The sequence below is a fragment of the Ascaphus truei genome, chromosome 16 (genome assembly GCF_040206685.1).
Source record: "Ascaphus truei isolate aAscTru1 chromosome 16, aAscTru1.hap1, whole genome shotgun sequence".
In the NCBI taxonomy this organism is placed as follows: Eukaryota; Metazoa; Chordata; class Amphibia; order Anura; family Ascaphidae; genus Ascaphus; species Ascaphus truei.
The window spans coordinates 27435694-27456909 of record NC_134498.1 but is presented as its reverse complement, the minus strand read 5'-3'; the positions used below and the strand labels follow the sequence as shown (position 1 = coordinate 27456909).

Below are 21216 nucleotides of genomic sequence, written 5' to 3'. Positions count from 1 at the left end.
TAGGTCAAATTGAATGTCAGCAGGATCACACATCGCCAATAGGCTTTCAGGGAATCTCACAGATAGAAATCAGCACTTCTCAATGAAAAAGTCCTCTCTCTGTTTTGCTTCAGGAATTGCAAGGTTTCCCGTAGGCAAGTTACATACTATAACATTATATAACTAAACCAATTCAAGAATGCTAGAATGAAAATCCAACGGCGTTATATGGCTACATTTGTTTTGACGTATTCTACATTGGAATGCAATAAAGCGTAACATTAACGAAAGGCAATGATGTATCTGTAAGAATATACTAAGTAAACCAAATCATACTTAATGGTTTGGAGAAGGGTTAGTTTCTTATAAATGTTTAGGGACATAGCACTACTTAGGTAATATGGGCCTTCATTACGCTGGCAGTCTAAATTCCTACAGCAGTGAATTAAGTGTCCGGCGATTAAATCATTTAGTCGGATGTTTAAATAAGAGCGCATTTTGTGACAGCGGTATTCTCATTTAAAAGAGTGGTCTGCATCATGTTACATGTTAGTAACCCATGTTGAGAACATAGTTCTGTATTACATGCCAGCCCTGTGTAAACACAGTCATTAATTCACAGATAATGATAATCGTGCACAGAGATACCCACTGGAGATATAAAGGTCACACAGTTTCTCCGGAGGAATATCTGACAAGCAGAGACTTTACTGTAATTGGGTTTCACATATCAAAAGGATAAAGCCTGCAGGGAAACATTAGGCTTGTTTGTGGAGAGGGGTGAAAACGTTCATTAGACCTAATGAGGGAATGAGTAACTCCTATTTATAAAGATACTGTGAAATCTAAATGTGTACATCAATGGGGGTTCTTCATCAAAGTTTCACCGTTCCAAAACAGGGACACACCTGGTTGGGGCGTTTGCAGCTGAAATGCCACAGTGACTTTACCGAGTCATTTCGATGAAAAACAGCGAAATCGTCCACTTCGGTAAATATTGAGTAAGCTTCTAAATCAGGAGTGGCCAACTCCAGTCCTCAAGGGCCACCAACAGCTCAGGTTTGCAGGAAATCCCTGCTTCAGCACAGGTGGCTCAGTCGTTGACTGAGCTCCGGGGACCTCCTGCTTCCGGAGATACTTGCCTCCGTAGGGGGTGCCGGTAACCTCTCCGCTCAGCTACCAGGGTTCACATTATGGGGAGTTTCAAGGCTCCCATGTCCTGCGGGCCAATAAGAAGTTGTGACATCATCAGGTTCAGCTTCCTATTGGCCCATGTGACGCGGGAGCTTTAAACTTTAAAGCCGCAGTGGGTCACTAGAGCTGAAATTAATGGGGTTCAGTTCGTGACCCCTTTATTTATAAAAAAAATGTACACAGGATTAAAGAAGTGTGAATACATTTTTATTTAAAACCACTTGGATTGGCCCTTTAAATCATTCATGTATCTTGTCATCAAACGTGAAGTAAAATCCCAGCTTCCTCCGGGAACTGTTGCTCTTGCAAAGGGGATAATACATCTCTGGGCATAAACGTGAAGGCTGCATTTTATTTCTCCCAGCATCGACTGTTTACAATTCTCAGCCAGCGCTGCATTTGCAGATAATATAGCCTGTCAGGGATGTGATGAGGTGCTGCCGATCGTGCAACTCACTGGGCCACGCTGATGCAAAAACAACAATTTCATTTCAGTTGAGATTTGCTTTCCTTGAAAATAGAATCTACTTTTCGGAGCCTGACATATGAAGCCGAAGGATGTTAATAATGATGCTCATCTGTTCTAATAATAGTCCTGTATTTGTTCTAATAATAGTCCTGTATTTGTTGTTTTCTTACATTGCCTTCTAATAACAAGGTCTTTTTTTCATATAGTCTGCATCAAATTTGATCGAAAATGGGGGATGATTATAAACTCTTTTCCCCAGCTAGAACAGAATAAATTCAGATGACACCCAAGATAAGATGGTAAACTAAACTGGACGAAAAACCGGATAAAGGCAATATAAAATAAGGAGAACGTCCGGCATCACAAAATAACATAACAACATGACAGAACAGAGTAAAAACAAAGGGCCTAGTCTAAACAAATACGATAACTAAAAGAAAGAATGGGAGTCACAAGCAAGCTATGATACAAGGTTTTAAGTTAAATGGTCGAGATTGCAAAACATACAGGACACCCACAAGCTCATATTGCTTGTGTATAAGTTTCACTGGATGTGCACTGAGCTCTGTCTGTGTTTCATGTTATGTCTCTGGTTTTAAATGGTCGAGATATTAGATCAAGACCAGTTATAAGTTCGAAAAAAGAAAAAAAAAATGGGTATAGCAAATATGTATTGAACTATGTAACATTATACGATAACCTATGTACATGTAAATACAATATGCTACAATGTAATATTTTGAAATGTATCTGTAAACACCCTAATAAAAAGATACTTAAAAAAAATATATATAGTCTGCATAGCATTTTTTAGACACAATGAGTTCCAGTCCAGGAGAGCTTGCAATCTAATAAGGTTTTTAGCTCTTTGGGGCAGGGCCTCCTGTTGCCTTATGTTGTAATTTACTTGTCGCACTTATCCCCATTGTTTGTACTTTATTTACCTTGTATTGTCATTTTGTAAAGTGCTGGGTACACCATTGGTGCTGTATAAATAAAATAATGCATAACATATATTGTATTGTATGTCTTTATTTGTACAGCGCCATTAATTTACATAGCGCTTCACAGTAGTAATACACGTGGTAATCATATAAATAACAAATAATATAATATAAATGTAGCCCTTTTACCCCCACCCCAAGTGAGATTGGGGTGGGTATGCTTTCTCCAGCTACTTCTAGGTGTGTTGGTGCTGTGTACCTGGAGTAAACATGAGGGCTGAGGGCTCCGCGAAGGTGTGGGGAGAGCCAGGACAGGGGTGCAGGTTACCTTTATTCCTCATAGTGCAGCGCCTCCAGTCAGCACAGATTCTGTGCAGGGACAGGGGATGAGCCATGCTGACACCTTGATCTTTCTTCACAGCAGCAGACAGTAATCACACTGTTTCTGATACAACTGGCTTTATTGCAGGCAAATGGTAATATTACAGCAAGCACAGAGGTATCCCCTTTGTCCCTTGTTTATCATGATGGTCAGAGCCCTGACTCAGGCATTTGGCGCTTTTCAGGCCTGTTACACTTTCCTCCCATCCCCTGGTGGGATGGGAGGAAGAGGCTCCTCGCTCCACAAGTGGCAGAGAAAGGATCAACCAGGATCACACTCCAGACTCTTCTCAATTTAGGAGAGTGCCAGAATTTATAACCTGAGATTGGGGGTTGAAACCCTGTCCCATATCAGGACAGGTTGAATACTGATTGGTTCATCCAAAAGTAGTGATCACCAATCAGTATCCTTCTCTCAGGCTGACACTCTCTGGTGGTTGCTAGGCCTGTCCTTGGATACCTGAAATGTATCCAAGTCTGCAATACACACACAGCCTAAATAAAACGATAATAATAATGGTATCTGGGACCTGGCATTGTTATTGACATCCAATAAGGAACAAAAGAAGACGACGACACAGTCGCAGAATAACTGCTCTCTAATTGGAAGATGGCACACAAGGCAAAATTGGAGCAAACAACCTTGATAAACTGACACACAGATGCAATATAAATGGGCCCCTTTTTGTAGAAATGTAGCTCTAAAATTGCCTTGATACATGACCCCCTGTGTTTTCATTTCAGTACCTTTTTGTCTGCTTGTTTTTTTGTTTTTTTTTTAATAGACAGTAAGACCATGTAGGTTCATTTTGGTTCATAAGACACATCATTACTGAGGGTTCTGTATGGTACGTAAATAAAACATTAACACAGAGAATAACCGGTAAAAAAAAAACTTACTTCATTGAGTCAAAGCAACCATCTGTACCAAGCATGGGCTGGGTTAACATTCATTAGACTCTAAAAAGGTTGGGAATCACTGCATTAGAGGTACATGTTGTATTTATAAAATGTAGCAACATTAGTTTTTGTGAGAATACTGAATCAGCGGTTCCCAACCTTTTTTACATTGTGCTCACCCCTTTCCCCCCACTAGAAAATATTTGTTCCTTGAACCCCTAATTACTAAATCGTATTGCCTACTCATCCGATCCCAGGCAGTACCTGAGCTTGTGGGCTGAACGCACGCTTAAAAGGGCCCCAAACTGCCCTTCAGTGTGTGCAGGCAGCATGGGGGGTTATAACGGTCAATCACTGCAGGAGCTTCCAAAGTTACGCCCCACAATGCCTTGCTGCTGTGGATGCAAAGCAATGTGGTGGAGAGACTTTGGAAGCCCATGCTGTAATTGTCAGCGATCCCCCCCCCCCACTCTATGGTGAGGTATGGGGCCTTACTAAGTGTGCAGCCCCCACACGGGCTCAGGAACCCCACAATACTGCCTGGGAACCGCCAGTACAGATTTGGGTGAACCCTCTTGGAGACACCTCACAAACCTCTAGGGGTCCCTGAATGCCCTGTTGGGAATCACTGGAGAACATCATTCACCTGAAAAACTAAATTGAAGACATGAAACAGACTTTACAAACAACAATTTCTCTCGACTTCGGGTTCTGTTTTGTGCTTATTTATGATGTTTGTATAGGAGAATGTGTACTTTACTGTAGGTGTGTGTTCACTGTGTGCTCTTGGTACAATAGTATTTGATGATATCTGCTTTATATTGAAGGTACGCCAGTACTGCTGTTGACCGACAAGGAACCACATCCATGAGGAAGGTACGGTTAAGAAATAAACCTCTGGTGATATTTACTAAAATGAAGAGATTTGAATGCAGTCTCGCCTCTGCCAAGGCACGCCCCCCCATTATAAAGCAAGAGGCGCATCAACAATAGTTTCATTTGCCTAGCAAGCAAATATTTGTGTTTTACAGTTTATTCTATAATCACTGCTTGGTATTAGCTGGAGTCCTTGAGATATTGACGATGATGATAATAATTGTTGACTATTAAGACGACAGTCCCCGTTGTCTAAATCAGGCAGAATCACGTTGCTGAAGCAGAATAAAGTGTGGTCAGTTCCCGCTGCTGCTTGGTGACAATGCCCCCTCTCCCCACACACATACCCAATATATATGCTTAGGATAAATTGCACAGTAATAAGAAAAGTATTCTGAAAAGTATTAAAAGTAAGCCAATACTGCCCACTTAAACTATACGATAAACATGTATATTTATATAAGTTTAATAGTTTTGCCAGCATTATTTTATTCATTCTTTTAAGCCAGAGATACTTCTATAGATAGATAACTTATAAATGCATCTATATTCTTATGTCTGGATAAGACTAAAAACATATATTTGCTAGTTAATTCTTATAAGCCAGCAATACTTTTATAGATGAATAACTAGTACATGCATCTGTATGTCTATTTCTGGATAAGGCTAGACATACTTTTGCTAGTTAATTCTTATAAGCCAGCAATACTCATATACTGTACTGTAGATGGATACGTTATAAATACATCTATATTTCTATTTCTGGATATGGCTAAACATTATCGGTAACATTTGGAAAACACGAATTGCTACCCAAATGCCACAAAATGTAAATACAGAATTATGTTCAGATTCCCTGGTGTTTCGAGATGTGTGAAACTCACCAAAATAGAGTTGTGACATTTTGAGCAATTGTTTCCCAAATTTGATTTCTTGCCCAACGCTTGCTTCCCCAACGTCTCAAAAGGCTCCGAATGTCGCCCGAATAGTACGCGTTCAGCGAGATATCGGCAGAGAGTGAGCGAAACATGTTTGTGTGTGCCCAATTTATAATCTCAGCCTTAAGCAAATCTAGGGATTTTAAAGCATTTTCGCAAATTAGCTTACTAAATGAAACGGAAATGCCCGGCGAAACCCTGACAAGGTCACACAACTTTTTCACGGCTGAAAAATCTCACAGTTCGCCTGGTCCGTGAACTTGGGCAAACTTTTCTCAGATCTCTACTGGAGATCCAAGGCCAACACTGATGCCAGTTCCAGTTAATTCACGCCAGATCCATTGCACCTTCAAACCCATTCCAATTACAGCTCAACCTCGCTACAACGCGATCCGCTACAACGCGAAACCGCTTATAACGCGATGTAAGCGTGGCTCCCAATTTTCATATTTATAAATACTTTACAACATGATTATTGGCATCTTAAATACTTTATTATACAACGCATACAATTGTACATTATTTCTAACGCGACCCGCTTATAACGCGATGTGATTCTTTGGACCCCAAGCACAGCGTCATAAAGGGGGTTGAGCTGTACTTCCATAACTGATCCATAACTTTGCATGTGTATTCTGTGAAGGAGAGCCTAAAAAGATTGAGAAACGTGCAGGTGGTCAAACTCTTCTTCAAAATTCTATTTCTATTTTTCAAATTAAAATAATAATAATAATAGAAAATGATTGAAAACAGAAATACATCCACTGGCCAGGTAATATACATTGCACTGACATTGTACGACCTCCAGCTAGAATGCTTTTTCTTGTTCAAATCTAAAATCAGAAATTGCAAAACATTTCCTCAATAATGTATTTTTGATTCATCTTCTTGCAACACATCCTATATTTATCTTTGCAATCGTTTCCATACCAGAATCTCATTATTTGCAGGAGGTTGCAAATGTTCATTCTTATAAATCTGTCAAATTAGCAGTGTACGTGGGATTCGCCTGGAAATCAGTCACCGTTCGCAAATGCCGGTCCCTTCATTGTAAACCACGAACCTGCAATAATGTGTTAAGTGCTATTCTGCTCCAGTGCATCACTATATCTGAAAGGAGTTCAGTCTCAGTGAAAGTTCAGCCAAAGGGAACTAAATTAAGAGCATCTCATGTACGCTGTATAACAAGAGACCTGCATTATTGCAGATATAACATGTTCTTACAAGGACAGATCAGCATGTATGTGGAGAGATTGAGGTTATACAGTATTTCATGCCTGTGGATGCAGTAATGCACTTTGGAGTCATATTGCCAGTTAAGCCTAGTTCTTGGTACTCTTAGCGCAGAGCTAATGCTGCACATATTAACCTCCAAGTTATTGTAGCGTTAATATGATATCGACCAGGGGTAGCCAACTCCAGTCCTCAAGGGCCACCAACAGGTAAAATATGCAGGATATCCCTGCTTCAGCACGGGTGGCTCAATCAGTCGTCAACTGAGCCACTAATTGAGCTACCTGTGCTGAAGCAGGGATATCCTGACTTTTTGGTTATCCATTAAGGACAAGGTAAATAAGGTAAACCAGGACATTTGGTAGCTTTGCACTTTTCCCTGTATACCTCTCTCTAATGCCCTACTCCCCGTACACCTCTCTCTAATGCCCTACTCCCCGTACACCTCTCTCTAATGCCCTACTCCCCGTACACCTCTCTCTAATGCCCTGCTCTCCGTATACCTCTCTCTAATGCCCTGCTCTCCGTATACCTCTCTCTAATGCCCTACTCCCCGTATAACTCCCTGTAATGCCCTAGTCCCCATATACCTCTCTGTAATGCCCTGCTCTCCGTATACCTCTCTCTAATGCCCTACTCCCCGTATAACTCTCTGTAATGCCCTAGTCCCCGTATACCTCTCTGTAATGCCCTGCTCCCCGTATAACTCTCTGTAATGCCCTACTCCCCGTATACCTCTCTGTAATGCCCTGCTCCCCGTATACCTCTCTGTAATGCCCTGCTCCCCGTATACCTCTCTGTAATGCCCTGCTCCCCGTATAACTCTCTGTAATGCCCTGCTCCCCGTATACCTCTCTGTAATGCCCTGCTCCCCGTATACCTCTCTGTAATGCCCTACTCGCCGTATAACTCTCTGTAATGCCCTGCTCCCCGTATACCTCTCTGTAATGCCTTGCTTCCCGTATACCTCTCTGTAATGCCTTGCTTCCCATATACCTCTCTGTAATGCCCTGCTCCCCGTATACCTCTCTGTAATGCCCTGCTCCCCGTATACCTCTCTGTAATACCCTGCTCTCCGTATAACTCTCTGTAATGCCCTGCTCCCCGTATAACTCTCTGTAATGCCCTGCTCCCTGTATACCTCTCTGTAATGCCCTGCTCCCCGTATACCTCTCTGTAATGCCCTGCTCCCCGTATACCTCTCTGTAATGCCCTGCTCCCCGTATACCTCTCTGTAATGCCCTGCTCCCCGTATACCTCTCTGTAATGCCCTGCTCCCCGTATACCTCTCTGTAATGCCCTGCTCCCCGTATACCTCTCTGTAATGCCTTGCTTCCCGTATACCTCTCTGTAATGCCTTGCTTCCCGTATACCTCTCTGTAATTCCCTGATCCCCGTATACCTCTCTGTAATGCCCTGCTTCCCGTATACCTCTCTGTAATGCCCTGCTTCACGTATACCTCTCTGTAATGCCCTGCTCCCCGTATACCTCTCTGTAATGCCCTGCTCCCCGTATACCTCTCTGTAATGCCCTGCTCCCTGTATACCTCTCTGTAATGCCTTGCTTCCCATATACCTCTCTGTAATGCCCTGCTCCACGTATACCTCTCTGTAATGCCTTGCGTCCCATATACCTCTCTGTAATGCCTTGCTTCCCGTATACCTCTCTGTAATGCCCTGCTCCCCGTATACCTCTCTGTAATGCCCTGCTCCCCGTATACCTCTCTGTAATGCCCTGCTCCCCATATACCTCTCTGTAATTCCCTGCTCCCCGTATACCTCTCTGTAATGCCCTGCTCTCCGTATACCTCTCTGTAATGCCCTGCTCTCCGTATACCTCTCTGTAATGCCCTGCTCTCCGTATACCTCTCTGTAATGGTCTCATTGCCTCAGTGTAATTAGAGCTCTAGTTACCCAAAAGTAAGTATTTCATATTAATGTCCAACGTCTTCCCTTTCATGCCAGTGTTATATGGCTGCATCGGGTATACGGAGCCTACGTGGATTGCAAACATCAGATTAATTTATTGTTATTGCTACATCTCAGTTTTAATTTACAAAATAGCTGGAGCTTAAACAGCATTGCTTTAGTGATATCGCTTCATTTTCATTAGTTGTGCTAGATGTCTGAGGCCTTGTGGTTTCATGAATTGATGCCTATATAATGTGTTGCATAGATTAGAAAGAAAACGTCGGCATAAGCATGCTTAGATGAATGAAATGTGATAATATTAAGATTCATTCTGTAAGGGTTTTGTTTTCTTCATAATGCTAGTAGGACCCGTGAATACAGCGCATAGAATACAAAACAGAATCATTTTTCAAGTAGGGATATCCTTGCCTGCCATGTTTCAGTCGCAGCCATTCAAGGCCCCAGCACGTGAAAGTATCCGCCAAGCGGAGAAGAGGAAAGATGTACAAACATTTATTTACAGGCGTTATTGCGGCAAATAGTGAAGCTGCTACTTGTGCTCTAAAAGTCTCATTTTTTTTTTAAATACTCCATTAAGTTGCTGGTAATAAAATCACCACTTCCACCCCCCCTCTCCCAACCCCCCCCCCCCACCTCCCCCTCTCTTTATTTACCAGGATGGGGGTGCCTGGAGCTGAAAGATATGCCCTATTATTTGCTCTGAGGACTCCCAGGTCCCCAATACACTTACCGGTGAAGGTAGAGCCAATACTTCCTGGTAATTAAATTGCCTGCATCACGCGGGCCAATCGGAAGCTGCAGCACAGGACGTTGCACCCTTCCTGTTAGCCCGCGTGACTCCGACTTGTTGGCTGCATCCCGTGCTGAAGCGGGGATATCCCTAACACCTGGCCTGTTGGTGGCCCTTGAGGACTGGAGATGGCCAGCCCTGCCCTAGATTGATCAGATGGCTCATACTAGGGATAGGTGCCAGAGAAAGTTCGATGTGTCCTAATTAGCCAGCAAGATTTGACGAGGATGCTGGAGTTTTCCCTACCTGTAAAAGTGATATCATTTAAACAAAAAAAAGTTTATTTGCAAAAACCTGCAGGCTGCATTTTCAGAACAGCTTGACTGAAATATATCACACGTGCATGTTAATTGAACATACTGTATATTCATTCATTTTCATCCAACATAGCTCACGTAACACTTAGAAGAATCAGCCACATGTCCCCACTTATTTAGACAAGAGTAGGGTCCGGCAGGAAAAATTCTGCTCATGCATTCTTCTTCTTCTTGATAAATGTCTCCATAAAACGTTGTAGCCTGCCCTTGTCAGTTTGAGGAATGGACTTGTAGGCCGATGACTAGGGGAAATCGGAGCTCACACATTATCGCTTTATTACATCTGTTAAAATTGCTGAACCGTAAAGTCCTAATTAACAGTGGCTGTATTGTTCCGTTTAATGAGTCAAACTTTTGCAATAGTTAAGCATTGTAATTAGATGTACAACATCAGATTGAATATTGTTTGAGTACAGACCTCATGGGTCCCTTCTTCACGTGCAGCTACAATATCATTAATATGTTAGTTTGTAACACTGTTACTCTATACTTACCCATAATTAAGATATTGAAACATGTATCCTTTTTAAATATGTTTGTTTAGGTTTAAACTAGCAAATAGATAAATGCTTAATTTAGCCTGTTCGTCATGTTATTATTTAGATTTGATCATAGTTGGCATAAACATATTGGCCTATATTTACTCAGCATTGTTACTCCACAATACACCTTAAGGCCCATAATCTTTTTCCTAAATAGCACAATGTATTTACAATATGAGCAGACTTAATCAAATAAACTATTACACTGGTGTGATATAAAATATTCTCTCCAATTACGTTTTTAAATTAAGATAACTCAAAATTATACATATATGTTATCTATGAACTTTCTGAACATATTGCGGATTATACTGTACTTATATTAATACACTTTCAATATGCATAATCTCGCTAACCTTTCAGTAACTTCTTCTAATGCTTCTTTTCCTTCTCTTTTTATAGTCTTTCCATTACGCATCTTTGAGGGTAAAAACCAAAAAAAGATCAAAAGGTAAAAAAATATATATATTGTTATGGTTTATAAAACTTTAAGGAACATTAACGCTTTCAAATAATTCTTTAAATAACTTAGTGTGTCAGGATCTCGTCTTCCAATGTTGTATCGAAAATGCATAGACGGCAGGACGCCCGCATCATGTAATAATTACAGACAAGACATAAGACGCAGATAAGAATGTGGGGGTCATTCGCTGTGTTATGCATTGCTCAGTAACATTGTTCCATTTGCTGTAACCGAGGTTGAACTCGAAGGACATATGCCTTTTTTCAACCTCATGAACTATGAAATGATGTAACGTCACTGCCATGTAGTGTGTCATTGTGCACTACTGTAGCTACCAACGCCTGATCAATTGTAGGTGTGAACACAGTGACGTTGGTTGGATTTCTGCGTGACAGAGTCGGTCACACCTTAGAAATCTCCCTCTATTGTTTTTCTCAGGGAGCTCTCTGACCAGTGGTAGCAGACGGCGGATTTCATGCAAAGACTTGGGCCATGGAGACTGCGAAGGCTGGTTGTGGAAAAAGAAAGATGGCAAAGGTTACTTTACACAGAAGTGGAAAAAGTACTGGTTCATTCTCAAGGATTCTTCACTCTACTGGTACACCAACCAAAATGTAAGCAGGGGCGATTGCTTAGGCAGGGGATCTGTTGTACACAAAGCAATTACCAGGTCTAGGGAGTCCTACTGGAATATTCTGACATATGCAGTATATACTAATTAGAGAGTCTCTCGACAATTAGAATTCGCTTAGAAAACACCACATTTCTGCATTTAAAAAAAAAATACATATTTGCTAAATTACTGGGGTTCAAAAATAACCGCTGCAAATTATTTTTTTTTAAATGGAACATTAGTAAATATTCAAAAAATGTGTAAAAAATAAATACATAGAAAACTAAAGAATATAAAAAATAACTAAGTGTAAAAAACAATCACCTTTAGTACGGCAAATTTGGCCAATTTATCTCAAAGTCTTCTATCATCTTCACTTAACACCTGGCTACTGAAGACTATGGGGCTTATTCTATTCTATAAGCTCCCGATCACCAGTGAAACAGCCATCCCACCGCTTATAGAATCAGCCCCTATACTGTATATTTCCCACAAAATAATATTGATTTGCCAAAGTTCATAGGGAGCCTAAAACAATGAATGCCATATTTATTAAGCAGTGCTCTTCCACTAACAGTGCCTCTAGGTTTGCCGTAGGATCAACGTGCGATTTCCCTGCAGTCTGAAGAACAGCACAGAGAGAACTGTAACTCCCTGCACAGAGAGAAGCTGCATCTCCCTGCACAGCTGTTACAGGCGATCCCCCTGCACAGAGAGAGCTGCATCTCCCTGCACAGCTCTTACAGGCGATCTCCCTTCACAGAGAGAAGCTGCATCTCCCTGCACAGCTCTTACAGGCGATCTCCCTGCACAGCTTTTACAGGCGATCTCCCTGCACAGAGAGAAGCTGCATCTCCCAGCACAGAGAGAGTTGCATCTCCCTGCACAGAGAGAGCTGCATCTCCCTGCACAGCTCTTACAGGCGATCTCCATGTTCTTATTTTTTAACACAGTATTGAAGCAGGGGGTCCCCTGAGCTGATATTAATGCGGGTCAGCTCTGGAGACCCCAGGCTTCAAATCGATGTAGTAAGAATACATTTTTCTCCTTGATATGCACATCGCGGATCCCATCTTGCCACCTTCAGGCAAGATGGGATCAGAATATGCGAGTTTAAGCCGCGATGTGCATTTTGATGCTAGCTAAATAGCAGTTACCGGCAAAAAATGCGATTCTGGGCATTTGTTGAGCTACCCGCTCGGTTTCCCTGAGCGAGAGCGCTACCGATCGGTAAGAAGCAGTTTCCAAGCAAGTTTGACATGCGCTCTCTGAATAGCAAATAGCAAACTCGCAGCCGATAAGTCACATTGAAGTTTACCGACTAGGCCCCTAAGTGTCGTAAAAAAGGTTAATGTCAGAACCGCAACGTTGATCGCTGAATAAATGATTATTTTGCACTTAATGAGACCTGCGAGCGCCTATTTCACCCACATTGTTCGATTCAAGTTAATAGTGCACCCAGGCATGATACCTCATTAAGTGTGTATATATATCTATATCTATATAATTTAATTCCTTGGCTGACCTGATGTACAATGTTCATGTTGAGCAGTAATTCTCCCCCAGGATGTGCGGTAAGCGCCACAGGGACTGGTCTCTTGATTTTGTATTTAGGGTGAAGAGCACAGATCTACATCCACAAAGCTCAGGACAAATACTGTGACGTAACCTATAGCAGTAACTGGCGTTATTTTTCCTGAGGTTAACGCACAGCCACAAAGCTAATTATATGCAAAAAAAAACCCCAGCCATTGTATCTCTGATTAACATTAGCTTAACTTCACATTATTGTAATGCTACTATTTTGCAGAGTATGCATTGATTTATATACCACTCCTCACGTGAAGAGATACCTGTAAACACCCCGAGATTCCTGGGAAATATGCTAATTTGAATAGTCAAAGTATATTCAAATTAGTTCGATTAGCATATTTCCCAAGTATCTTAGGTGTGTACACGGGTATCTGTCCAGTTATGTAGAGTAATGTTTTGGGAGGTATATAGTATAAATCAGTGTATCACCACCAAATCCCTATTTCATGGTTTTAGATGGGATGCCAAGTTTAGGTATAACTTAATCAGCCTAACGTTAAGTCCCTGTGTTACCGGTAACGGGTGTTTGAGGTAAAGGCCTCTCTTGCATCACATCGCTAACGGCCGTTATAGTAGTTAACGCAATTCTCTTTCTGGGAGAAAACATGATGTAACGGAGTTGGATTATTTCTTTCCCGTTAACTAATGATTACAATTTTGGGTTATTGCAGGATGAAAAAGCGGAAGGGTTCATCAGTTTACCTGAATTCAGGATAGATAGAGCCATTGAATGCAGGAGGAAACAGTGAGTATATGGTATATTTATAAATAGTCTTGAGATATTGTCTCATAGTTACTATGCAGTTCTAGTTCAATAAGACGGTGACAAAAGACTCCTTACAGGCCATTAACTTGAATGGGCTGTAAGGAGTCCCCCGGTGCAGGACAGAATATCGGGCCTCTTATTAGATGTGTGTTTTGTAATCAATACAAAACCAAACCATCTGGGCAGAGAAGAATTAGATATTACAAATCACCTTCTAACAGTTATTTTTGGGTAAAAATTGTGGTGAAAAGTGAAAGCTGTAGACGTGCAGACCAAGCAATATCCTACATGTGTTTTATTTTAATCAGCTATGAGAAAATACTTGCAGCATTTTTTTTTAAAACAACTCTGAATATCATTTTTAATGTATTATAATGTACTGTAACAAGCATTTTTGTGTTTCTATAGCAACAGGCACACCCCTTCTTGAGTACTGCCCTCTCTCTAGCAGTGCACCAATTGTATCTAGTGACTGCCGGGTCACATGATTTTCCGCACAAAACTTTGCATCTTTGGTCCTCTTCTGCTGCACTGACAGCCATTTAGTGAACTCCTGAGCCGAATCTTCGGCGATCGATCACAGGAGAAGGGATCAATCAGCAACATAGCTAATTACTTGTCAGTGTGTGAAGGGGGGGGGGGGAGGGGGAGAAACGGCTGCTTTAAAGTAGCAGCTTCTTCCTAAAGGTGAGAAGGGGGTCCTCGGAACTGAACCGTGTTAATTTAAGCTGCGGGGACCCCCATATTCTCGGAATACATAGCGGGAAATCCAACGATGGCACTTCCTGGTTGCCGAATCGGCATTATTGCACCATTAAATAAGTGTCAATGAGTGACTTGTATAAAGTGGCCCAAACTGGAGCGTTGCTCCAAAAGCGGAGCAAATCGTGTCAATTTAAGACTGCGTCACTCTGCGTGAATGTATCCAGAGGCTTTGCTCCATTTGCCCTAACTTGAATCAGAAGCATTTTGGGAAGCGGTTACAAAAGGAGTTATGGAAGGAGTCAGCGCGATATTATAATGAGATGCCTCACAAATTGCGGCTGTAGCTGGTGTGGTTTTTCTCTCTCTTTGTGCCAATGAAATCCACCAGGTTTAGGTGCCGTTGGATACCGCTCCAAAAGCAAGATGTGAAAGGTTAATTCCGCTCACATAGTGACGTAGCACCGTGTTTGCCGCACATTGCACCATGTTTGATAGCTTTCCCGTTTGGCGTTTGAAAGTGAGCACACACATATTCATATTGCAAGCCCAGGATTGTAACAAGTGTGTGCGTACGTCAGGCCTTTGTAACAAATGGCGGAGGCTCTTTGTGGTATATAGATAGATTAATAATGGATAAAACCATTTTCTGAGGAATTTGTTTAGAGAACATTATAAGCCTAGCAGATTGGCTTTTACATGTGGAGTAATTCATACAGTCCGAATGTGTTATATTTGGATATGTTGTTTTCTATACAGACAAATAGTAGCTGCTTTTCTAGCTTTGCGGTGTTTCAAACATTAAGACATTTAAGAAATAATAATATAAGAATGTGTATATATCTGTCATGGTCTTTAGATGATGTATTACGGGATTCTTTTTTATTTTCCTGGTATCACATAATATAAAGGATGAGTAACTGTAGCTGGGTGAGGTCACATAAAAGGGTTACCAACATGTAATTCAGTTGTCCAACAGATATTTCAGCCACAAGAGCAAATATTATACGTGAATGTTTGCACCAGTATTTCACACAATTGTGCATAACATCAATACTTTTAACAGCATTGGAACCAGGGAGCTGGATCACTTTATTTGTAGCTCCAAGGATCCGCTGTTCCCGAGATACTAACCGTTATCCTCTGTTGGACTGTAAGACTCCTGGAAGAAGAACCTGGCCAGTAAGACCACCAATAGAGACGGAGACTTTGTTACCCTTCCAGCACGGGGTGGGTTTCTCATTCTAACGCAGTACGACGTTACGCACAATCAGGGGTGACCCACCACGTCCAGGCACTGCAGGGCTGCAAGATGGCGACAAAGACCAACGTTGCAGCTTCCTATTGGTCCGCGGAACCCGCGAGATCTGAAGACTTTTTAATTTTTGCCCTGGAAAGAGCACAGACATCAATACAAAATATCTCGGAAATGAGGGGTCCCCAGAGCTAAGAATAATGGGGTTCAATACCGCAGGACTCCTAACTCCAGTGGTGCCCCCAAAATATTATTGTTAAGATGCAACTTTAAGTAGCTTTTGCTGTAAGTATCAGTCTGGTGTTTGTTTTGAATAGTAAGATAATGTAAAAAGACTCAATGCAGCTTTGAATATATTGTACATTGATAATTAACATCTGCCAAGTCATTTTTCTTCAAGAAAAAAAAAGCTGTGTGATTTTCTTCTTTTTTTCTTAAAGTGCCTTCAAAGCATGTCACCCGAAAATTAAGAGTTTCTTCTTTGCTACGGACTGCCTTGAAGAAATGAACAGGTAAGATTAATGTCAAACTGATTCATTTGAAGCTGCATAGTAATTTGTTACCACGGACTATACTATAAATATCCATGCCATGCAGACTGCTGTTATCTGTGCTGGCTTAATACAGAATTATATGGCAACTACTGCAAGTCATAAGTCATCAAAGCATGGTTCATTGCAGTATGCAATATTACCGTTAGTGTCTATGCCTTAGATGAGGAGTGGCCAACTCCAGTCCTCAAGGGCCACCAACAGGTCAGGTTTTAAGGATATTCCTGCTTCAGCACAGGTGGCTCAATCAATGACTGAGCCACCTGTGCTGAAGCAAGGATATCCTTAAAACCTGACCTGTTGGTGGCCCTTGAGGACGGTAGTTGGCCACTCCTGCCTTAAATGTAGCGCAAGTTTAGTCAGTAGTGTACAAGTTCTTATGCAAAGGCATACCAAGTGCAGCTCAATCCAAATAAATCTTATATACTGTACATACCAAATGAAGTAAAATTATTTAGCGCTCTTTATTTGGATACCACACCTTTTTTTTGCATGTTGCAAAGTACAACTATATTTAATTGGACTAGAAAAAAAGATTCTACACATCTTTTTTTTGTCCAGTACTACTCTCTCTTCCTTGTGACATTCAGTATATTTAAGCTCTTGATGAATATTGATGGTAAAACATTTGTGGATGTATTTTGGAACTTTTGACACCTGTCTGACTGGGTGCTTTGAATAAAATGCAGGGGTCTATGCCATGGAGTCATCAAATTCTGAAAATGAAAAATAAACGCGGTATATATGAAAAGAAATGCATTATTTTTATGGCATAAGTCGTGGCATTTATTGATCTGACTGATGCGTCTGGAAGGTATAACAGAGTTTATTACTTTTCTAATTTAATTTCATGGGTTGATTTAATTTGGGACAAGCATTAGCAATGAATAAGATCCTGCAATGAATAGGCCACTCAGAAAGCGCACAGTAAAACTCTTCACTGGACCCGGAGCAGCAATCCGGGCAAAATGTGCAACTGATCTGCTTCCATAATTGGAACCCGGAGGTTATTTCTGGGGACCCCTTATCCAAGATAATTACTGTTTCAGGCGCCAGTCCTTCCTCATTGAGAAAACAACATGGCCGCCATTATGGCCCAATTGAAAGGTGTGATATTAACTCCGTTGCAACAGAGTGTGATGAATTTAGGCCCATGTATCAATGTAAATCACCAACACTTTTATTGTTCGTGGTTGTATCAAAAGTAAGACATTTGGGAATCAGGTTTCACAGATGTAGTGCGGATTGTTATGAAATAGAAAGGATTAGATCACTTCAGGCTTGGTGGAGTTTCTGACACAAAGCAAAGGTGAAATGGTATACAAGAAAGATATGGCAAGGGTGTGTGCGTTTCTGCTCCTCTGAAGTATATTTGTTGAAGGAGAGACAGTGTTAAGGCTTAGGGGACCTCTCTGGGACATTATTCAGGGCAGCATGTTCCGTTTCATGGGGAAATGGGAAAATTTTTCTTCTTGAACTCCTGCTTTCAAGACAATGTAATGCAGGGGAAGCCAACTCCAGTCCTCAAGGGCCACCAACTGGTCAGGTTTTAAGGATCTCCCGGCGGGGGTGGCTTTGAGGACTGGAGTTGGTCACCCCTGACGTACTGTTATAACAATCGGTTTGCTTCTCTTACATGGTTGCTCTGCCATTGATGAAGTTCTCCTGCTGTGGAGCCCTACGGCGCGTTAAGGGCAGACTTTGTTCTGCAAAATGAATGCACCAATTTTGCTTCGTCAAATCGACATGAACACAACCATGTTCTCAGAGATAAATGAATAATGCAACTAAGTAACATCTCTCAACTCTCACCTGACTTGGTCATTCTTTGTCTTTGTTGAAATAGGCCCCATGCTACAAATATAATTGAAAAACAATTAACATAATTGTAGATGTAATACATTTAGGTGCTTGAAAGCCTATAATTACTGTACCATGTGGCTGTTGGTGCAATGGTCTCACTGCGCTACAATACACGCTTTGCAACAATGAGATACAGCGCCTGTAATACAGCGCAATGAGATGCAGCGCAATGAGATGCAGCACAATGAGATGCAGCGCCTGTAATACAGCGCAATGAGATGCAGCGCCTGTAATACAGCGCAATGAGATGCAGCGCCTGTAATACAGCGCAATGAGATTCAGCGCCTGTAATACAGCGCAATGAGATGCAGCGCCTGTAATACAGCGCAATGAGATGCAGCGCCTGTAATACAGCGCAATGAGATGCAGCGCCTGTAATACAGCGCAATGAGATGCAGCGCCTGTAATACAGCGCAATGAGATACAGCGCCTGTAATACAGCGCAATGAGATGCAGCGCCTGTAATACAGCGCAATGAGATGCAGCGCCTGTAATACAGCGCAATGAGATGCAGCGCCTGTAATACAGCGCAATGAGATGCAGCGCCTGTAATACAGCGCAATGAGATGCAGCGCCTGTAATACAGCGCAATGAGATGCAGCGCCTGTAATACAGCGCAATGAGATTCAGCGCCTGTAATACAGCGCAATGAGATGCAGCGCCTGTAATACAGCGCAATGAGATGCAGCGCCTGTAATACAGCGCAATGAGATTCAGCGCCTGTAATACAGCGCAATGAGATGCAGCGCCTGTAATACAGCGCAATGAGATGCAGCGCCTGTAATACAGCGCAATGAGATACAGCGCCTGTAATACAGCGCAATGAGATACAGCGCCTGTAATACTGCGCAATGATACAGCGCCTGTAATACAGCGCAATGATACAGCGTCTGTAGTACAGCGCAATGAGAGACAGCACCTGTAACACAGCGCAATGAGATGCAGCGCCTGTAATACAGCGCAATGAAAGACAGCGCAATGAGATACAGCGCCTGTAACACAGCGCAATGAGATGCAGCGCCTGTAATACAGCGCAATGAGATGTAGCGCAATGAGATACAGCGCCTGTAATACAGCGCAATGAGAAATAAAAATGTAATTATATTTTGTGGCACACACTTTAGAGACTATATTATTTCCATTGGCTATTTTGTATGAATGCACAGGTGATGCAGTCGTTGACTGAGCCACAGATCGAGCTACCTGTACTGAAGCAGGGATATCCCTAAAACCTGACGATCTGTTGGTGGCCCTTGAGAACTGGAATCCCACCCCCATTTCCCCCCTTGTATCTGATAAGAATGTGTTTTATTAATTGCCCCAGTAGCAGCCAGGGGACACCAATACATAACCCTATACTAAGGCGTAAAATAAAAAAGCTATACATACCTAGTTGTGCAGAGGAAGTAAACTAAGTTGCGAAAGAAACTAAACAACAAATCAGGGCCATCGTTGAACCATTTTAACGCAACACAACTCTAAGGTGAACATAAAGTGTATACATACTTACTGCCTGGTTTGTAAGAACTAGAGAGTCACATGCTAAATCAAGCTTTTCCAAATAACTGCATGAGCCTATGGCATGTGTACAGCAGTGCAGGACAACTTCTTGGGTGCGGTTTCTGTACACGCAAAATCAGTAACATACATATACTGTATTATATACACAGGTATTACCATAATGTAAAGATGTATAAACCCAGGGTGGGGGCTACAGTACCCCCTGCACCCTTACTTCCAGACCCCCAGCACCCCTACTTCCAGCCGCCCTCCCCCCTTACTTCCAGACCCCATGCATGTGTATTATAGTTGTAGTCTCAGGTGGAACCAAACTAAATCTAATGACAGTGATATGATATGTTTAGTGGGCTTACAAACAAAAACACAATTTGTTTTAAATCCTCCCTCCTGGGTGAATAATATGGCCACCAAATCTTGCGTGACCTGTGAGCCAATAGGAAGCCGCAATATAATTGGTTGCAGCTTCCTATTGGTCGATAACGGCGGCCATGTTGTTCCCTCAATGAGGGAGGACTGGCACCTGAAACAGTAATTATTTTGGGAATGGGTGGGTCCCCAGAGCTGGAAAAAAAGTGGTTTAGCTCCAAAGAACCTCCAGATTCCAATTATGGAAGAAGATCAGTTGCACATTTTGCCCAGATTGCTGCTCCGGGGCCAGTGAAGAGTTTCACTGTGCGCTTTCTGAGTGGCCTACTCATTGCAGGATCTTATTCATTGCTAACGCTTGTCCAAATGAAATCAACCCATGAAATTAAATAAGAAAAGTACTAAACTCTGTTATACCTTCCAGACGCATCAGGCAGATCAATAAATGCCCTGAGATTTATATTTGTGTTTTATTTTGATCGGTATTGAATTAATTAGCTGGGGTCATGTAAATGTCATTTCTGAAAGTCCTCATGATAAAGAAAGAACATATGTTCATTGATTGTTTCAAACTAGAACTACTGCAAAGTGTGCACCTTTCTTTCTCGAATACTGCAGAATTGAGCAAAAACTCTGTTACTGATCTATTCAAATTTCAATAGAAGAAGGAAATAATTTAAATGGCCCTTTAGAAAACCCTGAAAACAAATGAGATATATAGTACAGTGTATGCTGAAATGTGTCAGAAAGAAAATGACACTCTCCATGGTTAATAATAATAACTTTATTTCACATAGCACTTTCTCCTAATGGGACACAACGCGCATTATCACAGTACAGCGCGCGGTACGCAGCACATATCAATTTTACAGACAGTCCCTGCTCCGCAGAGCTTACAATCTATGATTTTAGTGCCTGAGACACAGGGAGATTAAGTGACTCGCCCAAGGTCACAAGGAGCTGACACCGGGAATTGAACCAGGTTCCCCTGCTTCAAAGTCGGTGTCACTCCTTCAGCCCATTGTTAT

The 21216-nt window shown here is 41.8% G+C and overlaps 1 protein-coding gene across 5 annotated transcripts in view; it reads left to right on the top strand.

Annotated features, from left to right (window-relative positions):
- The window catches only part of LOC142467326 (connector enhancer of kinase suppressor of ras 2-like), a 497579-nt gene that overhangs the window by 440419 nt on the left and 35944 nt on the right, over positions 1–21216 (top strand). For all 5 annotated transcript variants that reach the window (XR_012788363.1, XM_075572875.1, XM_075572877.1 and 2 more), the window contains exons 15-19: positions 4695–4743; positions 10898–10946; positions 11397–11572; positions 13836–13909; positions 16328–16399. Coding sequence is in view for 4 of the 5 variants with exons in the window: in XM_075572875.1 (XP_075428990.1) it covers positions 4695–4743; positions 10898–10946; positions 11397–11572; positions 13836–13909; positions 16328–16399 (420 nt within the window). In the remaining variant the exon portion in view is untranslated. The remainder of the gene's footprint in view (positions 1–4694; positions 4744–10897; positions 10947–11396; positions 11573–13835; positions 13910–16327; positions 16400–21216) is intronic.